This window comes from Xenopus laevis, chromosome 2L (assembly GCF_017654675.1).
Source record: "Xenopus laevis strain J_2021 chromosome 2L, Xenopus_laevis_v10.1, whole genome shotgun sequence".
NCBI lineage: Eukaryota > Metazoa > Chordata > Amphibia > Anura > Pipidae > Xenopus > Xenopus laevis.
Window position 1 is genome coordinate 127,492,864 of NC_054373.1, and position 21,959 is coordinate 127,514,822.

The 21,959-nt window shown below is 37.1% G+C and overlaps 1 protein-coding gene across 2 annotated transcripts in view; it reads left to right on the forward strand.

The window, feature by feature from the left end:
* abcc4.L (ATP binding cassette subfamily C member 4 L homeolog) overlaps window positions 1-21,959 on the forward strand; it is a 140,538-nt gene that overhangs the window by 19,336 nt on the left and 99,243 nt on the right. For both annotated transcript variants that reach the window (XM_018247248.2, XM_041582429.1), the window contains exons 3-13: window positions 641-761; window positions 2,275-2,499; window positions 3,193-3,282; window positions 4,139-4,302; window positions 6,128-6,253; window positions 10,091-10,340; window positions 11,811-11,918; window positions 12,530-12,619; window positions 13,293-13,484; window positions 17,586-17,680; window positions 17,993-18,079. In XM_018247248.2, coding sequence (XP_018102737.1) covers window positions 641-761; window positions 2,275-2,499; window positions 3,193-3,282; window positions 4,139-4,302; window positions 6,128-6,253; window positions 10,091-10,340; window positions 11,811-11,918; window positions 12,530-12,619; window positions 13,293-13,484; window positions 17,586-17,680; window positions 17,993-18,079 — 1,548 coding nt within the window. The remainder of the gene's footprint in view (window positions 1-640; window positions 762-2,274; window positions 2,500-3,192; window positions 3,283-4,138; window positions 4,303-6,127; window positions 6,254-10,090; window positions 10,341-11,810; window positions 11,919-12,529; window positions 12,620-13,292; window positions 13,485-17,585; window positions 17,681-17,992; window positions 18,080-21,959) is intronic.

A 21,959-nucleotide genomic window follows, 5' to 3' on the forward strand; every position in this document is an offset into this window, starting at 1 on the left:
TAATTAAAATTAAAGAATACTTGATGTGCTTAACCTGACTTGCTTCCTTAGTAACAAAACAATTATACTCGAGAAAGAGAACACTGGCAGAATTTCAGCTATTTTTTTGTCACTTGGCAGCAAATATAACAGATCTTGAATAAGAAGAGAAACATAACGTCTTGCATCTGTGTTTACTAGTAAAAAGGTAGTTGGTGTGAGAGGTCTTTGATGTACTCAGCGTGGAACTGTGGCTTTGCCCAGTGGCCATTTTTCAGTGTCAACAATCTGGTTGCTAAGGTCCAAACTACCCTATCGACCATGTGTTGATATGAATAAGAGACTGGAAAATGTTCAGGAAAGGGCCTGAATAGAAAGATGAGTAAGTAGCAATAACAATAAATGTGTAGCCTTATGGAGCATTTGTTTTTTTAAATGGGGTCAATGACCCCCCATTTGAAGGCTGGAAAGAGTCAGAAGAAGAAGGCAAATCATTAAAAAAACTTTACATAATAAAAAATTAAGTCCAATTGAAACGTTGCTGAGAATTAGCCATTCTATAAATACTAAAAGTTAACTTAAATGTGAACCAATTAAGGACTTTGTGCACACTGAAGTGTGTTTACATGTAATTTGTATTGTATCTATTTTGTATTCTTAGGTACTGGGATAAAGAATTACAAAAAGCTCAGAAAAAAGGATGCAAACCTCGTTTAACGAAAGCCATCATCCGTTGTCACTGGAAAACATTTTCTGTTTTAGGACTCTTTACATTCTTGGAGGTACTTTTACGGGGAATAAATGAAAACGTTACAACAAAAATATAAAAAAAAATGAGTAAATGCATTATAGCGGTACAGTACTAATTAAAGAATGGATTTTATAGGGGAGTAAAGTGGTTCAATACTTCCTCAACATTTAGGGGGTTATTTATAAAAGGTCGAGTTGTGATTTTTTCCTGAAAATTTTGAGTTTTTCCAGGGGTTTCAGTAAGAACCTTCATTTTTTGAGATTTATTATACCCAGAATCTGCAAATAATTTGAATCCAAAAAATATTCCAGCTAAAACCTGTCAAGGTCATGTAGAGGTCCCTTGAACCATTTAAACTCAAAAACTTGAGAAATGAGAGCGATTCAAATTTTTTCACTGATCACTCAATCAATTAGATTATTTGAGTTATTATTTGCACTGATTTTTTTGCATTTGAGTTTTTTTCATAAATAAGAAAACATTTGAGTTGTGAGTTATTCGAAGTATAAAAAAAACCCTCACCTCACAAACTCAACTTTTGATAAATAAACCCCTAAAACTACACCCACCCCTGTTATAGTGGAAGATAGGTGGTTTTGTAGGTTGCTGAGGGCATTATGAAGGAGGCTGAAAGGTTTAGTTTTTCTTGTATTGAACTTCACCTTTCAGCTTAATTCTGTTAGTTTTGTCTGATTTTCCTCTACCTTTAGTGCCTTTAGTTACACACTATTTCTACTTGAACATAAAATAAAAATAGAAAATGTAAGTCTGGGTCTGACTTTATCCCATTAATGAATGGGGGCCTTTATTCTGTTTGCTATGGATTTTAAATGACATGTCTTTTATAGATGAACATTGTGATTTGGTGGCTTCTTTGTAGAGCTTCTCTCGTACTCTTTTACAACAGTTTGCTGCAGATAATTATAGACTCCTTCCCACTCCTCTTCCTCGGGGAATCTAAGCTCTCTTAATTTCCTGTAGTTTAACAACTCATAGCTGCAGAGGATATTCTTGTCTTTCTCTCTACTTATGCCAGTTAAGGGTACTGGCAGACATGTAGATTAGCTGGCTCAGATAAATCTTTTCTTTTGAGGGGACTTATCTTCTGCAAATAGTTTCCCACTGGTAATAATGTAAATCTGCTGTGGAAAAACATATATGGCACATTGTATTTCCAAAATCACCCAAAATTTCCTTGCAAAGGAAACTTTGGGTGACTTTGGGAAATCAAAGCGATATGTATGTTTTCCCACCAGAAATTGACATTAGTGCCAGTGGTAAACTATTTGTAGGACATTAGTTACAAACCTTCTATACAAGAAAGTAAGAAAGTACGTCCATAAGGTAGAAATATTTAGGAGCTTAGTCAAGCCCCAGTTGTGATGTGCCTCTTGTATAGGAATGTTGTTTTCTTAACTCTCCTTAATTATGTGATACACAGATCTATAAACATGTTCTATAAAAGTTGTGTTATTCTCTTCTTATTTCCAGGTTCTTTTCATTAGTGGATTAAAAATTGATTAACATATTTTTATTATTTCTAGGAGGCAGTGAAAGTGGTCCAGCCAATATTTCTTGGAAATGTCATTTCTTACTTTGAGAGAGATGATTTAAATGATTCGGCTGCCTTGGCAAACGCATACATAAATGCTGCAGCCTTGTCTGTCTGTACCCTAATTTTAGCTGTGGTTCATCACATATACTTCTATCATGTGCTCCGGGCTGGCATGAAACTTCGAATAGCCATGTGTCACATGATTTATAGGAAGGTAAGAATGCCGCCTAGATCTTGTAAACCAAAGCACTGATATTGTAACTGAGCGCAGTGTTTTTATTTTCCCAAGAAACACATTGCTGTTTCACTAGGTACTACTTTAGTGAAATTATATTTATTAGAACAAGGATGCACAGCAGTGGAATCATTGTATTAGTACACAAACCATCCTGCATGCATTATGTAATATTGGTCATGTTTTTTTCATGTAACTCCATGTAGAGAGCAACAGGTTGAATTTAACGGCTAAACACTTTATCCAAAGGGAAAATAATACCCTATAAACATCCATTGTTCTAGCAGGATGTTTAAATGCATGTATAATAGTACTTTACTTGTATGTAAACAGTCTAGTATTACAGATTATGCAACATGAGAAAACCCTTTAGAAAAAAGCTCTGTTCATACAGGGCGGTTAAACTTTTTCTTAATGCTGTGCCTCTTATACAACTATGGGGCAAGTTTGGGGAGGAATAATAGAGTTTTAATTTTTCTATATTGTACACTTTCTCTAATGTATGCAAGGTGCAAAAGACAGCCATACATTAGTAGTTTCCCTTTTCTCAATAATCCCAGTTAATCTTATCTTAATCTTTTGGCAAATGCAAACACCACACATGTACAGCAGTCCCTTGTTTAAACTGTTTTTTGAAAACTGTTTTTCTGTGTTGCTTTTTACTAATTTCAGGCGCTTCGTCTTAGCAATACAGCAATGGGAAAAACAACAACAGGACAAATTGTAAATCTTTTGTCAAATGATGTGAATAAGTTTGACCAGGTAACTTTGGTTTTCTTTCATTCTCACATTTTAAGATGTCGCTCATCTTTTTAATTAGCTAATGTTAAAGACAACAATAACCCTATAAAAAACATTTGTGCAGTGAAAAATTTTTTTTATTTTGCTCAGCCTATCTATTAACCTAGTTTTTCTTTTTATACTGAACAATTCCTTTAATATGGCCACTGACTTATGAACAGGGTTGTAAAAAGAAAAGAAGGCAGAAGGTGTACTGTAGGCAAGGTACAGTGTATTGGCTCTGTAGCATTATTTGCTTAGTTACTCTTAGGGTAAGGCCAGACGAGGAGATTCGGGGGGGATTTTGTCGCCTGGCGACTTATCGCCACGTCTTTTGCGCGACTATCTCCCCGAACTGCCTCAGCGTTTTTTCCCCATAGGCTAGAATGAAATTCGCCTGCGCTAATGCACCTGCGGCGATGCGTTTTCAATAGTCGCCCAAAGTTGCCTCACTGAGGCAATTTTGGGCGACTATTGAAAACGCATCGCCGCGGGTGCATTAGCGCAGGCGATTTTGCGCTGTAGCTTATGGGGAAAAGATGCTGAGGCAGTTCGGTGAGATAGTCGCGCAAAAGACGTGGCGATAAGTTGCCAGGCGACAAAATCTCCCCGAATCTCCTCGTCTGGCCTTACCCTTATCCTTTTTGCTCTATTTTTATTTAATACACTTTAGAGGTAATGTCATTAGATTAGATTAAAGTCCGATGTTAGTTTCAGGTTTGCATTGTTAACTGTACCATATATTTACAGCCAAAGTTAAATGTCATAGAGCGTACTCTTTAACAGAATAATTTGCTCTGTATACAGTAATATTTATTGTCTTTTTTTTTTTTTTTAGGTTACAATTTTCTTGCATTTTCTATGGGTTGCCCCACTGCAGGTCATAGCAGTGACTGTGCTACTTTGGATGGAAATTGGCCCATCTTGCCTTGCAGGGATATCTGTCCTTATCATACTGATGCCTTTGCAATTTGGTCTAGGAAAATTCTTTACTTCGTTAAGGTAAAATATTTATTTGTGATAATTTTGTATTTTCAGTTATTTGCCATTTACAAAATCTTCTACAACTGTTGGATTGGGCTGGTTGTGTTTTTATGATGTCTTGATGTAGCTGTTTATTGCCTGTTGACATTATTTATTCCAGATGATATTCTAATGTATTCCAGATATGGCTATACTTGCTGAGAAGTGCACAGAATCCTTGTATTATTTCAGCACTATTATTGTTGACTCCTGCATTTGGTTAGCTTATTGGGTCAGATCATCCATTTTTCAATTTCATTTTGTTGCACTTTTCTAACCCTTTTTTGTGCTAGTTATTGTGTAGATGGGTGCCTAAAATTTAGCTCACTATATATTTATTCTCAAAGTGTTGTAAAATGACTGAATTATAGATAGGCTGACTTTTCCATACGTTGCTTAAATCAATTGTCCCACAAATGCGTTTGTCTTTGCAGTAGCCATAGTGTCCAGGTCTTTCCACAGAGAGCAAAAATCAAACGCTGATTATGATCTATTACAAATATATGTTATTATCTGCAAATAATGTATAATTCATGCTCTTAGTCATTTACAGTGTCATAATAATAAAAAAAGGACTTGGATAGTTTTATGTTGCTTTCACTCTTGTTCCCCATATAACTTTTGCCTATATGTAAAGAGTCTGTGTATATAAACTCTCAAGGTGGCAAACTTCTGCAAGTCTTTGAACCTTTTACTCCTTGTGTCTCTCAGTCAGTTTCCTACATACATACAAACAAGCTCTAGTCCTACTGCATCTATTTTATTAACCAATTCTTTGAGTGCCATAGTATCAGGTTCTTGGCAGGGCAGAGAATGTTCTATGACTGTGCTGCTTTGCCCAGTGAGCCTAATCTTAAAAGCAGATTTATCAAAATGTGAGATTAGAATTCAACAAACAAAAATCACTCGCTTTAGTTTCAATCCTATGGGATTTTTAGAATTGTATTTATCAGATGGTAAACTCTTTCTTTCATCCAATGTTAAATACGATTCTAAAAATCCCATATGTATGAATAGAAGTGGGTGAATTTTTCTGTTATAAATTCTAATCTCACATTTTGATAAATCTGCCCCGAAGGGGCCCACTTATTATGTAGTGTAAAACATTGGAGAAAAACACATGTGATGATGCCCATAACAACCAATCAACAATTAGATTTCAACAGTCAACTACAAGTTAGAAAACAAAAGCAAAGATCTGATTGGTTGCCATGGGCAAAATCACCATGTGAGCACAGTTTAGGGCTCTCCGTGAAGTGAGGTGCTTTGAGAGACAGAGCTGGGCAGAAGGAGCTTTGCTGCCAGCAAGAGAGTTCCAGAGCTTGGAGCCTAAATTCCTTGTGGGGAAAGAAAGAGAAAAGGACTGGCAGAGGCTAGTGAGTCTGAATCCCAGGAGGGTAAGCCAGCAGGGCTGAGTGTGAAGCCCAAATACTTCAAAGTGCAAGAGGGTGAGAATTTCCCTTGATGGTGAGCGACCAGAGGGGGGAAAACCCTGAATTTTTTGCAGTGTATTTGCTGAACTATACCCTGCATGTTCTACAGTGAAGTTGAACTGTAACCTGAACTTTTTGTTGGGAATGCCCAGTGCTTAATAAAGCTGTGTTTTGTCCTAAACTTTGGTGTCCCTGTCTCTAAGCTCCAAATCCTACGCTATCTGCCTACCAAACGCTAATTCCCCCAAAAAGTGCATGTGCAGGTCAGTGGCATATATATATTGTACTTTTTTGCAGTGTACAGCACTTCAGCTCCTTAACAGTGCTTTACAAAAAAAGTTATATATATATAAACATTATTTGTATTTTAGGGGGAAGACTGCAGCTTTCACAGACACCAGAATTCGAACCATGAATGAAGTAATATCTGGGATGAGAATAATTAAGATGTATGCATGGGAGCAATCGTTTTCAGAGCTGGTTAATAACATTCGCAAGTAGGTACCAAAGGTGAAGGGCCTGATTCAACCCTAATTGAACATTTATGGTCATACTGTACATTTCTCTTGCTTATTCACATAAAGAAAAAACCATCCAAGGGATCCAAAAAAGTCTTTTGGTTTTATGCACTGATGCAACACTTAGCGGCAGATTTATCAAGGGTCGAATTCGGAAGTAATGGGAGTGTTTTGAACTTCCATAACTTCGAAATTCGAATTAAAAAAGACAAAACTTATCAAAAAATCTTGTTTTTTTTTTTTTTGGGCGAATAGGTCAGTTTTTCGAATTTGAATTGTACGAATTGAATTAACAGTGCATCCGATCGAATTCGATTTGAAGTTTTTCCAAAAAAACCCTTTGATTTTTCAAAGTCCACCAATTGACTCCAATTAGGTTCTAGGAGGTCCCCCATAGGCTTAAACAGCAATTCGGCAGGTTTTAGATGGCAAATGGTTGAAGTCAAATTTTTAAAGAGACAGTACAATATTCATTTTTTCAAATTCAATATTCATTTTTTCAAATTCGAATCAAATTTGGACTATTCCCTATTCGAAGTACACAAAAATTAGCTCGAAATGCTAATTTTTTAATTCAAATTTTCCCTTCGACCTTTGATAAATCTGCCCCTTAAGGTGTTATTTACTAATACTCTAATTTATCTCATATTTTTATTAAACCAAACTCCCATCCAAGATTTTATAACTCGAAAAAGTTGGGTCAGGAAAACATTTTTCGAATTTTACCCCCGCATTGATTTTTTTGGGTTATTGTCTGAAAACCTAGGATTTTTCGGATTATCCGATGAAACCCACCTCAGATCACAATATCTTCAAATTGTAAAAAGGACATCTCCCATTGATTTATACATGACCTCGACAAGTTTGAGATGGTGAATTTTCTGATTCTGACTTTTTCCAGCTTCGGGGTATTCATAAATCTCAAAAAGAGTTATTTTAGCAAATAACCCCCTTACTGTTGTGGCTTTTCTTGCAGAGAACCCATGGGTAATCCCATGTCTGAAAGATTTTTTTTGTTTGAAAAGTTTTTACTTGGTAAACTAAAGGAGTATTCGGACATTTTATGGCAGTGTGGTCACTGATAGACGTTGGTGTATAAAAAGCAAAAAATGGAATAGTAACATCAAAAAATGTAAGTGTTTTAAAGTAATACAAATATAATGCAGTGTTGCCCTGCACTGGTAAGACTGGTGTGTTTGCTTCAGAAACACTACTATTGTTTATATAAATAAGCAATGAGGCAGCCATTCAAAGGAGAAAAGGCCCAGGTTACACAGAACATAATGGCGTTATCTGTTATCCACTATTTAATCTGTGACATATAGCCTTTTTTCAATTTAAATTTTTCATTGCTACACAGCAGCTTGTTTATATGAACCACAGTAGTGTTTCTGAAGCAAACAGATCAGTTTTACCAGTGCAGGGCAACAGTACATGATACTTTCATTACTTTCTTGTTCTTGCACTGCAAAAGGCACTCACCAAAATGATTACAAAGAATTGGCACTACCTGTATATGCAGTGTTGGTAGCTCTTGCCGGCAGTGCCGGGCCAAGGTATTTTGGCACCCTAGGCAAGGGCTTCAATCAGTGCCCCCCTCATGGTATTGCATTACCATTTCCCACCTTACCATTCATATTGCCCCAGTACCTGTTCCAGCAGCCATCGTGTTGCCCCATGAACCTGTGCCAACGGCAGTCAATCCCTCATATTGCTCCCAGTCTGTACCTGTCCCAGCATAACCCAAAACATCCATCATATTGTTATCTCCAATCTGTATCTATGCCAAAAATCGATCATATTTCCCCAAACATCTGTGTACCTGTGCCAGCAGCCACCACATTGCCCCATATACCTGAGCCAGAAACAGCCAATTCCTCATATTTTCCCCAATCTGTACCTGTGCCAGCAGCAGCCAAAAAAGAAACAATATTGCCCCCAAATATGTACTTGTGCCAGCAGAAGCCAAAAATCCATCATATTGCCCCCAAATATGTATCTGTGCCAGCAGCAGCCAAGAGGGAGGTGGGAAGTGCTTCTGCCCACAGTACGAATCACAGTCAAGAGGGGGTTGGAACAGGCAGTTGATAAAACTATTAAAGGCCAACAAACCAAGGTTAAAAGAAAAAAAAATCCCCTTAAAAGTGCCCCCCCATGGTTGCGCCCTAGGCAGGCACCTACTGTGCCTACCCCTAGTTCTTGCCCTGGGACATAGGCATCCCCTATCCTACCTCATATCTTGAATTGTGGATCTAATGCATGTGTAAAAAAATTGCATGCAGTGCGTACTATTACAATATAATTATAATATATTACTATAGTAGCAACATTAATATAAACTCATGTTATAAAAAAGACATTATAATTTGAAAGTTTAATGATTTCCTCTTTCATGTCAGAGCAGGGCGAGGGGTGGGGGCTCATCAGTAGCACAGAGAGCACAATTGTACTGTTGCACCAGAAGAAACAAATTTCCATAAAAAAAAAAAAAAATAAAGAAATTTGGCTCTTAAATTACCAGGTAGCTTGTTGGACACTGCTGCCTGAGGAAAGGTTTTCACCGTGCTCTGGGCTCACATAGAACTAAAATATCAAACAATACATACCGTTCTAAAATTCATACATAAGATGTTTATATAGTGCATAAGGTACCCCCTATTGTAAAATAGGAAGGATATTATAAGTCCCCTAGGCGTTCCATGACCATATAAAAACACAAGGCCAAAGGCCGAGTGCTTTTATACAGGTCATGGAACTCCGAGGTTACTTCTAATATCCTCATATTTTCCAACAAGGAGTACTTTAGTTATTATAATACACAAGTTTTACTGAGTCATGTGACAAAAATGACAACACTACTCATCATTTATAACTGATGGCATCACTAGCCACTGTTTACAAGGAAATCATTTACAAGATATTCATGGCTTTTGTGTATTATATAGTGAATAAAGTACCCCCTCTTGTAAATTATAAGGATATTATAAGTTACCGAGGAGTCTCATGACCATATAAAAAACACAAGGCCGAGTGTTTTTATACAGGTCATGGAACTCTGAGGTAACTTCTAATATCCTCATATTTTGCAACTGGGGGTACTTTATTTATTATAATACACAAGTTTCAGTGAGTCATGTGACAGAACTAACATCAGAACTCACCGTTTATAAGTATATAATTTACAAGATATTCATGGCTTTTGTGTATTATAAAAATATTATGGATGAATGTATTATTTGGCGCAACCATTTCACTACTCCTTACAGAAAGCTAAAGGGCTAATGTCCTTCTTAAGTTTGTCCCATCAGCCAGCAACAACTTATAGGACTTATGGACCCTCCGCATAGTTAAAAGCATGTACCTGTGTCTGCTTTTGCAGAACCTTGACCTGGTATGGTCTTCAAGCAATATAAAAAACCCTTGGAATAATCTATTAAAGCAACAGTGTGAAAAGGGGACCGTGTATCATTATTAATTTATAACAGGATTTTTTATGAGCAAATATTCATTTTCTTCCTATGATAGAGGACTATTATCTATGATGTACATCAAATAGGTTTCTCTTTAAAACTGCAAGGAACAGCTTTTTTTTATCTAGATAAATGTTTATTTGTGCACATTTCATTCATATCTGAAGGAACGCCTGGTGCAGTGTGTTTCTAATAGAAATAAATGGTATGTTAGATGTGGTACTGAGGTTTAGTCTCTCTGTATGCTATCAATAAATCTCCAATCGCTAGCTGCTTTAGTGAAGTATACAACTCCGGTCCTATAGTGGTTTTAAGGCATTCGTTTCTTTTGCTTTTTTTATTATAGGAAGGAGATAAACAAAGTCCTTCGAAGCTCATACCTTCGCGCCCTGAACTTGGCATCATTCTTTGTTGCAAGCAAAATCATATTGTTTGTGACATTCACCACATATGTTCTGCTTGGCAATGTTATCTCTGCAAGTCGAGTATTTGTTGCAGTGTCCCTTTATAGTGCAGTGAGACTCACTGTCACTCTCTTCTTCCCCTCAGCTGTTGAGAAAGCATCGGAGGCAAGGGTCAGCATAAGGAGGATAAAGGTACAGTATTCAAATATTTTTGACTTGCTTCTATGCAGAACCTTTTTTTAACCACTATTTCCTAGAGAGAATTTTTTAACGTTAATTTAAAAAAACAAACTATGTATTATTTGCTTAGTTTTATATTGTACCTCATGTGCCTAGTGATCATTACATTTATAGAAATGTGCAGATTACTTAAAAGTAGGGATGCATGGAATCAGAAATCCTAAAAATTAGGATACTAAAAAAAAACTTTGGATTTATTATACCCCGAGGATGGGAAAAGTCTGAGTCCGAAAATACGGCATCTCAGACATACAGAGGTTGTATATAAGTCAATGGGAGAAGTCCTGAAGATAGTCTGGTCTGCTCTGGGTTTCGTGTAATAATCTGAAGATTTCAGGTTTTGCCGGCAAAAATCTGAGTTTTCAACAGAAAATTAGAAAAATTTTACGATTCGGTTTTTTTAAAGCACAGGAAATTTTCAGAAAACCGTATTGATAAATAAGGGGGGAAAAAACCTGTGTGGATTTGGTCTGAGTAGTTTTTCGAAAATACTCCCTAGTTTTCAGATAAATAACGCCCTTAATGAATGACAAATTATTAAAAGGAGTTTTGTACCTGCCTAAAGCAACGATAACCTTCTAGTAATGAAAATCTGTGTCTCCTAATAAACCCCAGCAGTTACCTCAGCTTAGGGACCAACTCACAATATACAGTATACATAGTATATAAAAGTCACAATAAATTTAAATTCTCAATAGATGGCTGCTAAGAAACCAGTGCAGTTTGCAACAGAATTTAATAATCAGCCTTGTAGCATTAGCTTCTATGAAATGTAAACCTCATTTTCTGCTTGATGATTTGTGATGGTCCCAGCTTAGCTTCTGAACAACAGTCCAGTCCACATTGAGCATATGAGTGTCATTGACACACCTAACAAAATCCAAGATGATGACCCTATGTACAAAACTTGGAGGCCCTGGATCATTATTGTTATAGAGAGTCTGAAACTTTAGGAAGGTGCATTAAGTTTGGTTTAGAAAGTAAAACATTTCTACCATATTTGTTTTTAGGGTTTACTTCTCCTTTAATCACAGATGTTGTTGGTTTGTTTATTGTACTAAAGTTTGCATAAGTCAGTTGGCGTTCACATTGAGATTATTTGGGCAAATATGTTGGTTATTTATAAATAATATAATACTAATCCATGGATGATTATTAGTGATGGGCGCATCTGTGCAAAATGCATTGAAGTCAATGGTCGTCAAAATAATTTTGACACGAGCAACACTTTTTACATGTGCGACTATTTGGTCCAAATGCATTAAAGTCAATGGGCGTCCAAATAATTTGGCCGGCGTAAATTTTTATGCGCGTAACAATTTTTTTTGACATGGTGGATTTTTTTTATGATTTTTAATCCCTTTAGTATGAATCTGTGCAGTTTCCATTTAATTTCTCTCATATTTTTTCCCTTCCCTACAGAATTTCTTATTGCTTGATGAAATCTCCAAACCAGCCTTAGAACTGTCAGAGGAAAATGAAGAAAATCTTTTAGTTCAAATTCAAGATCTGACATGCTATTGGGACAAGGTAAGGTAAAAATATATAAAGTAGATATATTGAAGTAAAGCTGTCCATAGATTAGGCTCATCCACCCATTTGGTCCTTAGGGCAGCCTGATCAGTTATATATATTTTGCTGCCCATGTGGTGGCCAATATCAATCTAATATGATATTGTTGCCCCCAGGTTTTAACTGGAGCATTTTCGGATTCGAGCTTTTTGCAGCTTCTGGACATAATAAATCTGGAAAAAAGTGTTTTTTGGGAAAAAGGCAGCTTGACCTTTGATAAATAACCTCCTATATGTGACCTGCCTCTACATATTATATTATCTGATGTTTAAAATGTTCCCCTTATTTAGCCCTCTTGTCTACCTGGTGAATGAAGAAGTGACTTTCTTCCTGTTTTACACTTTGATATCCTTAATATAATAAATGATAATCACATAGGATAAACTAGCCATAGTGATTATGTTTATGTAAACAATATTTAATGGCAGATATGAATCAATCTGCAATATATTGAACAGCACAAATCCAGAATTAGGAAATACGAGTAATTGAAGATATGGAAATTTTTTGTGGTAATTTAGAATACTTTATATAACAAAAGCCTAATGATCTATTACATTTAATCACAGACATTGGAAATACCCACGCTTCGAAATATCTCGTGCAGTGTAAGGCCAGGGGAATTACTGGCTGTAATCGGACCAGTTGGAGCAGGGAAAGTGAGTAATGTATTTTGTAATTCTTTGATGAATCTGAAGCACTGAATTTAAAGTGTGATGAAAATATTGATACTTCTTTTATTCATATATATAAATTGAAATGTTGGTGAAAAAGAATGTGGAGTTTAACGAATTATGTAAATACATTGCAAATGGGCCCTGAACCCCCAGAGAAACTGCTTTCAAAGGGAGTGTAAAGGCAAAAAAATAAAATCCCATTTTTACTTTCTTTAATGAAAAAGAAATCTTCAATATACTTTAATTAAAAAATGTCTATTGTTTTTATAAGAATTCTGACTGTATGCAGTAAAATTCCCCCTTCATTCACTTGCTCTGACTGCTGTGGTCTTTTACAGTTCTTCCCCCATAATTACAATGTAGTTGCAGTTCCAACTTTTAGCCATAATAGTTGCACCTGGTTTGTCAAAACAGATGCTAATGTGCTTGCTTTTTGGTGTTAACCACATGCATTTAGCAGTTTCAGAAGGGGTGACCATTCAAGACCATGCATTCAAGTACCCTACAATATTGAATAAATATGTGCTCTCCATTGTGTCCATTTTAGTCTATTTATACATGAACTTTGCTCTATAGATTTAGGCTGTGACCTTTGTGGCCATAGAATTGGAGCTTAATTTATGTCATCATTAATATTTGCTATTCTTTTTGCTAGTCTTCCCTGCTGAGTGCTGTGCTCGGAGAATTGCCAAAAGACAAAGGCTTTGTGGATATCCGAGGAAGAATTGCCTATGTCTCCCAACAGCCGTGGGTGTTTTCTGGTACTGTTAGAAGTAACGTATTGTTTGGGAAAGAATATGTCCAAGAAAAGTATGAAAAAGTCCTGAGAGCATGCGCTCTTAAAAAGGTACATAATCTAAATGAAGCACTCAAATGCTTGTATTATGTCAGTGCAAAATAGAAGCCTTAGGTCTAACTCTGTCTTGGCTAGCTACTGAGAGAAGAAAGAATACAGTGTTCAGCATCCTGGAGAGGACACAGACCATGCTTGTGGGCAGTTTACCTGGGTGATGGCCAGTAATGGATATTGGCACTTCAGAGTTCCCCCAGTGAGGAATTTAGCTTGGGAAATGCTGAGTGTGTAGTTCAACAATAAGCACCTCTTTTTAACTTGGTTGAGTATCATATTGCATTCAGGAAATGCAATATTTTCAGTGCCAAGGAAAGTGTTTGCTAGAGGCTTTAGACTAGAATACCATTATGCCATAATAATTTCCCTGAAGATTAGGCTGTACAGTCTCTAGTCAAGAGACTTTTCAATGTATTTTTTTTTTAACCAAATGTGCTTTATTGAATTCACTACATGTATCAATAAACAGTACAGCAAAAAAAAGACAATTTGTGCGGTTTCAATAGAGTACAATTCCGCTAAGTTATGTCATTAGTTTTGGTTATATTGACACATCAAAAGAGAAAAAAGAAACATAAAAACTTATAAAGAATTTATGCTCTCCAAAGGTGTGATTAATAGTCTTCATGGTCTTAAAAACATTGCCTACTTATGGTGGTATACCTGTTGCACTAGGTTGGGATGGGGACGCAGGAGGGGCCTGAGCAGTTGTATGCCTCTAGATCTAGCCATATAATGCTGCCATGGCATCCATATGAGGTCATGAGCTTCTCTTTTGGTTTCTCTAGTGGCCGCCATCTCTTCCATTTGTTTGTGGGTGGTGATTAATGCAAGTAGCTCTTGTAGAGAATAGGTAGTATTTAGCTTCCATTTTCGTGATATAATTGTGACTGCTGCTGTAAATATTTGAAACGGCAATTTCCGTTGTGGTGGTTTTACAGAAAGTGGAAGAGCATTAAGTAGAGCTTCTTGCGGTTCAAAGGGTATAGTCTAGTCTAGCTCAGTTTGTAAAAATGCAAATACAGATTTCCAAAATTCAGACGCTTGAGGGAAGTCCCACCACATATGATATAGTGTGCCTGGGGTAGCACATCCTCTCCAGCAATCGTTGGCATAGTTGGGATTAATATTATGTATTTTAGTGGGTGTGAGGTGCCATCGAAACAGCACTTTTTTTGTTAATTTCTATTTGATTTTTGCATCTCGTGGCTCCTTTAGATGCTGTGAATACTCTGTCCCAATGTTGGGGTTTGAGCTGAGTGTTAAAATCCTGTTTCCACCTCATTTGCTAAAGGAGCTTAAGCTCTGGGTCCTTCTGCAGAAGTAACTTATAGCAGGCTGATAGCACCCCCTTCCCATATTTGCTTTCCCTACATAGGAATTCCATGCGTGTAGATCTCCTGATGTTTTTATAGTTCTGGAGATGCTTTTGTAGCAAATGAGTTATCTGTAATAGATGGTATCTTGCATTGTCTGATATTTGGTATTTCCTTTGGAGATCATCAAAGTGTCTCCAAGAGTTGGCAAAGTAGAGGTCTCCCAGTGAATTTATGCCTTTATTTATTAGCTTGCCTAGGTTAATATTCAGGATCAGCAGGTTGAGCACTTTCAGTGGAGTGAGGGTTGAAGGAAACTTTCCAAAGTTATGTTGTCCCAACAATTAAGGAGTAGCTCAGTTGTCAGAAGTTTTCTTGGCAAAGGTGGCCTAGCCTTGAGGGGTATCCATAATATATCTGCTATAGTGTCGCCTGCTAAATAGTAAATTTCCATGTCTGCCCATTTTTTATAGCCAGGGGTACTGTGTAGTCTTATTATATTTTCAAGAAGAGGCGCCTTGTGGTATAGGGAGATGTTAGGGATTCCCAATCCTCCTGAGTGAGTGGGAAGTTGCAGTGTTCTGAGGCTATTCTGTGCCTTTTCCCTTTCCATATAAAGTGTTGGATTGTTTTCTGGAGGTTTTTAATAAAGGTCTGATGTATTTGTAGGTTTCTAAGTAAATATAAAATGCGTGGCAGTATTGTCATTTTGGCAGTTGCAATCCTTCCTATCCAGGAAATTTCTAGCTTTTGCCATTTGTTACAACTGGCTTTTGTATCATTTAGCAGGGGGAGATAATTTAGTTTGTATACTTGGCTGAGGGTTTTGGGTATCTTTACACCTAGGTAGGTTACGTACTTCTCCAGTCAAAGTCACATGTTAATTTCAATTGCTCTGTTACTGCGTGTGAGAGACCTATTGGAAGGGCCTGCGTTTTACCCTGATTAATCTTATAGTGTGATATACGTTGGAAAATATTAAAGGGGACCCGTCACCCAAAAAAATTATTCAAAATCCTATTTTATCAGATTAGTCAAGGAATATGAACTTTAACTACACTATATAAATTATTTAAATCTTGTTTCCTTCAGTCTGGGATTTCAAAATGATAGCAAGCAGGCAGCAGCCATTTTGTGGACACTGTTATTAAGAAAAGCCTTGTATCATCTCAGTATCTTGTTTGTGCACCAGAATGGGGGACCAGATGTCCATCCCCATGCCCTGACCACACAATTATATGGTAAAGAGAACTGGGGGAATGTGGGGAGAGCAGGGACATCTGAGAAGTGCTGAATTGAAAGTGAAAGTAATTGTCTGCCCCGCCTCTATGCCACGGGCATAGAGGAGGGGCAGACAATATTTGATTGACAGCTGAAATTTTTAAATGAGCTTACAACAGCTATCAATGCTTAAATAAAAAATAGAAATTGGATTTTACGTTTAATTTGAAAAGGACTTTTATTATACAGATTTTTGTGTCTGGGTGACAGGTCCACTTTAAGTTCTTCTGTTAAGTTAACTAGTGATACATCTGGGTTAGTAATGGTCATTATTATATCGTCTGCAAAAAGTGCTACCTTGTGGTGGTCTCCAGCTGCTCTTACCCCTTCAATTCCTGGATGTGTGCGTATTTTCTCTGCAAGGGGTTAATGTATCCCTTTTAATGTAAAGAGGTTGTTCACCTTCCAACACTTTTTTCAGTTTAGTTGTTTTCATATTTCCCCAGAAATAAAGACTTTTCCAATGAATTTCTTTTTTCTTATGTCTTTCTGAAGTAGCTCTGGGAGGGGAGGTCACCAACTCTGTATACTGTTCTAAATTCATATATTAGTTGATACATTTATCTTTGTCTTTGAGCAGATTTCCTGAGTTTCATTAAAGGCAGCTGTTAGAATTGATACAATAGTTGCTAATACTCCAGAGGTGTTGCCAAGTATCAACTAATGTAGCAAATTGTAACAGTTCAGAATCTGCACCTGGATTGCTAAACTGTCAAACTGAACACCAGAGACAGGAACATTAAACCTTCAACAACTAAAACATGGAACGCAATTGAAGAAAGTCTTTATTTCTGGTGAACAATCTGAAAATAAGTGAACTGAAAGTTTGGAAGGTGAACAACCCCATTAAGAATATTGACCTATAAAAACATCAGTGTTTCATTTTTTTTTTTCATTTTAAGATCCTGAGTACTGTGATTAAACTTGTTTTATCCAGTGATAAAGTGTTTATCTTTAGTTTAGCTTGTATGTTTATGTGCCCTAACTATGGGCTTCCAACATTATGGTTATAGGATCAGATGTGTTATCAGACAAATAGTAGGGTTCCTAATATTGTGTAGCCTTGTCTTTCTTTAAAAAGGCAATATGCCCCTTTTTCAACATTGGTTCAATGAATAGAACTGAATATGCCTTTTTGCCTGTGGTTTTAATTATGAATTATGTGGTTTTTTTTGCATTGATTTCTTACACTGAGCATTTAAAATCTGAAATGCAACGTAGAGTGACATTCTATTGTTTGTACAGCACAGTAAAGCAAACCACTGAGAAGCTCTCTGTATAATGAGCTGTTCCTTGTCTGAAAGCCTAACAAAGGCTTTAGCTTAGGGAAAGGTTTGTTTATACAGAGGACTTTTTGGTGGACTGCTGATTTGTTTTTATTGTGCTCATATGAACAGGATGTAGAATGTGCCTTTAAATTTAATACAGATTTTGGCCTGTTTAGTGCCTGGGAAATCCTTCATCTTTTTTTCTGTTAGGCTATATTAATTGTTTTCTTTAGGACATGCTGCAGTTAAATGATGGGGACCTGACTATGATAGGAGACAGAGGTGTAACACTGAGTGGTGGGCAGAAAGCACGTGTAAATCTCGCAAGGTAAGATTAACACAGTTTCAGATTACCTTCTCCCAGTAGTATGAATAGGAGAGGAATTTTGTTTACATCATTCAGCAGAAAGTAGCTATCCTATCTGATAAGAAGCTGACGGTTGAATTCTGAGCCTCATGAACTTCTGTCCTTCTGAACCTCCACATCTTGTCTATGTGTATTTCTTTTTTCTGTTTTGTGAAATGTAAATGTAATATACTTCTGAAAGCCATTTACAAGTTTGATATGATATGAACTTCTGTAATACTACTACTTTCATTCCTAATATTAAATCAGATTGACACTTCTTTAATTTTACAGGGCTGTGTACCAAGATGCTGATATTTATTTGCTGGATGATCCTCTAAGTGCTGTCGATGCAGAGGTTGGAAGGCATTTATTTGAAAAGTATGCACCATATTTTAATTATACTCATTTATATTTGTGTTTATTGGCCTTGGGCAAAACCAGACATCTGATTGGTTGCTCTGGCTTACCAGACAGGGACACTTCTGTTCATGTTACCACATAAAACATGTTGGAGATGCACTTGTGCATGGAAAATGTTATGCTTCAAGAGTTCTTTAATCTTTGTGCTTGGATGCACAAAGCTGTTAATGTTTATTCCCCTGCTGTACCCACACTGACTGATATAAGGAGCTGTAGCTGTCATTCTTTCTATTCCACTAACTGATCATAGTTTAACTTACAACCATTACCTAGACAGGCCTGCACTTTAACTAATAACTTGCCCACTTTGCATTCATTAATTACCGAATGTAGGTCATATCTCTCTCACTTCATTAAGTGAATAGGGTGGGGCTGGTTTGGAATTGGCATTTTGTATCCCTTTGGATTATGTAAAAAGAGGTGCAAAGTTTGCAACAGGTCTAGTCATTGATAGCAAGCAATCATCAAAAAGCATTAAACTGTCACTTATTTGAAAGGAAGCATCTTATTGGTTGCTATGGGTTATTGCACCTGTATCTTTTATTACTAGGGATGCACCAAATCCACTTTTTTGGATTCGACCGAACCCCTGAATCCTTCACAAAAGATTCGGGTGATACCGAACCGTATCTGAATCCTAATTTGGATATGCAAATTAGAGGTGGGAAGGGAAAATTTTTTACTTCCTTGTTTTGTGACAAAAAGTCACGCAATTTCCCTCCCCACCCCTAATTTGCATATGCAAATTAGGATTCGGATTTGGTTCGGCCAGGCAGAAGGATTAGTCCGAATCCTGCTGAAAAATGCTGAATCCTGGCCAAATCCCAAACCAGAACCTGGATTCGGTGCATCCCTATTTATTACACATTTGGGCTGATATTTGTGGGCACTATTTTAGCAGATAGTAATTTAAATTAAATTGGGTTGAAAAAAGACAAAGTCCATCAAATTCAACCCCTCCAAATGAAAACCCAGCATCAATACACACACCCCTCCCTACTTTTAATTAAATTCTATATACCCATACCTATACTAACTATAGAGCTTAGTATCACAATAGCCTTTGATATTATGTCTGTCCAAAAAATCATCCAAGCCATTCTTAAAGGCATTAACTGAATCAGCCATCACAACATCACCCGGCAGTGCATTCCACAACCTCACTGTCCTGACTGTGAAGTACCCCCTACGTTGCTTCAAATGAAAGTTCTTTTCTTCTAGTCTAAAGGGGTGGCCTCTGGTACGGTGATCCTCTTTATGGGTAAAAAGGTCCCCTGCCATTTGTCTATAATGTCCTCTAATGTACTTGTAAAGTGTAATCATGTCCCCTCGCAAGCGCCTTTTTTCCAGAGAAAACAACCCCAACCTTGACAGTCTACCCTCATAATTTAAGTCTTCCGTCCCTCTAACCAATTTAGTTGCACGTCTCTGCACTCTCTCCAGCTCATTCATATCCCTCTTAAGGACTGGAGTCCAAAACTGAACTGCAAACTCCAGATGAGGCATTACCAGGGACCTATAAAGAGGCATAATTATGTTTTCATCCCTTGAGTTAATGCCCTTTTTTATGCAAGACAGAACTTTATTTGCTTTAGTAGCCACAGAATGACACTGCCCAGAATTAGACAAAGACCTCTAGATCCTTCTCATTTAAGGAAACTCCCAACACACTGCCATTTAGTGTATAACTTGCATTTATATTATTTTTGCCAAAGTGCATAACCTTGCATTTATCAACATTGAACCTCATTTTCCAGTTTGCTGCCCAGTTTTCCAGTTTAGACAAATCACTCTGCAAAGTGGCAGCATCCTGCATGGAACCTATAGTTCTTCACAATTTAGTATCATCTGCAAAAATAGAAACAGTACTTTCAATGCCCACCTCCAGGTCATTAATTAACAAGTTGAAAAGCAAGGGACCTAGTACAGAGCCCTGCGATACTCCACTAACAACACTGGTCCAATTAGAAAATGTTCCATTTACCATCACTCTTTGTAGTCTATCTTTTAGCCAGTTTTCTATCCAGGTACAAATACTATGTTCCAGGCCAACATTCCTTAATTTAACCAGTAACACTGTGGCACTGTATCAAATGCTTTATCAAAGTCAAAGTAAATCACATCCACTGCCATCCCAGAATCGAGGTCTCTACTTACATTCTCATAAAAAGAAATTAAGTTAGTCTGGCAAGATCTATTACTCATAAAACCATGCTGGCACAAACTCATAGTATTATGATTTGCTATGAAGTCCAGTATCTTATCCTTTATTAACCCTTCAAAAAGCTTTCCTACCACTGACGTCAGACTAACTGGCCTATAGTTTTGAGGCTGAGAACGGGATCCTTTTTTGAATAGAGGCACCACATTAGCAATTCGCCAGTCTCTCGGCACTATGCCAGATCTCAATGAATCCTGAAAAATTAAGTAAAGAGGTTTGGCAATCACAGAGCTAAGCTCGCTAATTACGCTGGGATGAATACCATCTGGCCCTGGACCTTTGTTAATCTTAACATGTTCTAGTCTCTTTTGAATTTCTTCATGTGTGAACTATGCATCATTAGTTGTATTACTAGAATTGGGACTGTTAAGAAGGAAACCTTCACTTACTGGTTCCTCATTTGTGTAGACAGATGAAAAATATGAGTTCAGAATCTGCGCTTTTATTTTGTTTTCTTCAACCAGCTGACCCCCCTCTGATAGTAAGGGTCCCACCCCTTCCTGCTTCATTTTTTTACTATTAACATATTTAAAAAATAATTTTGGATTTTTTTTACTGCTTGCTGCAATATCCTTTTCTATAGCAATTTTAGCTTGCCTTATAGCTTGTTTACATGATTTATTGGCCTCCTTGTACCTTATTAATGTTTCGGCTGTACCAGCTAACTTGAAATCCTTAAAAGCACGTCTTTTCTTACCCACCTCAACACCAACGCTTCTATTGAACCAAAAAGGTTTTGCTTTGCAACGACGTTCCTTGCTTACAAGTGGAATATACTGACAAGTATATTTATTAAGCAGCATTTTAAAGACTTCCCATTTTTGTTCTGTGTTTAACCCTGTGAAAAGCATTTCCCACTTAATATGTTGCAGAGATGCCCTTATACTGTCAAAGTTTGCATGTCTGAAATTTAGTGTTTTAGTTTCTCCCTTATAGAATTGCTTCTGCAACAGAATCTCAAAGGGGACCATGTTATGAACACTATTCCCTAAATGCTCACCCAAACAAATGTTAGAGATGAGTTCAGTATTGTTAGTTATTACAAGGTCCAAAAGAGAGTTATTTCTAGTAGGTTCTTGAACGAGCTGGAATAAAAAGTTGTCATTCAGCATATTTACAAACCTACTAGCTTTTTCTGTCTTAGCAACCCCATTACCCCAGTCATGTCTGGATAATTGAAGTCACCCATAGCAACAACTTGACCCAGCTGTGAAGCCGCTTGTATCTGCAAGAGTAGCTGGGCTTCATACTCGTCACTTATACGAGGTGGTTTATAGCATACACCAATGATAATTCTTTTTGATACCTTTTTCCCAGTCGAAATCTCTACCCAGAGTGATTCTACACCCTCACCAGTGCCAGCTATTGTTATTTCTTTAGCGCATGGCTTTAATTCAGGCTTTACATACAAACACACTCCTCCACCCTTTTTAATGCCTCTGTCCCTCCTAAAAAGGGCGTAACCATTTAAATTCACAATCCAGTCACATGTTTCATCCCACCAGGTCTCAGTGATACCAATTATATCCTAATTTTTAGAGCATGCAATTAATTCCAGGTCTCCCATTTTACCTGACAAACTCCGTGCATTTGCCAGCATACAGCGGAGGTTACTAC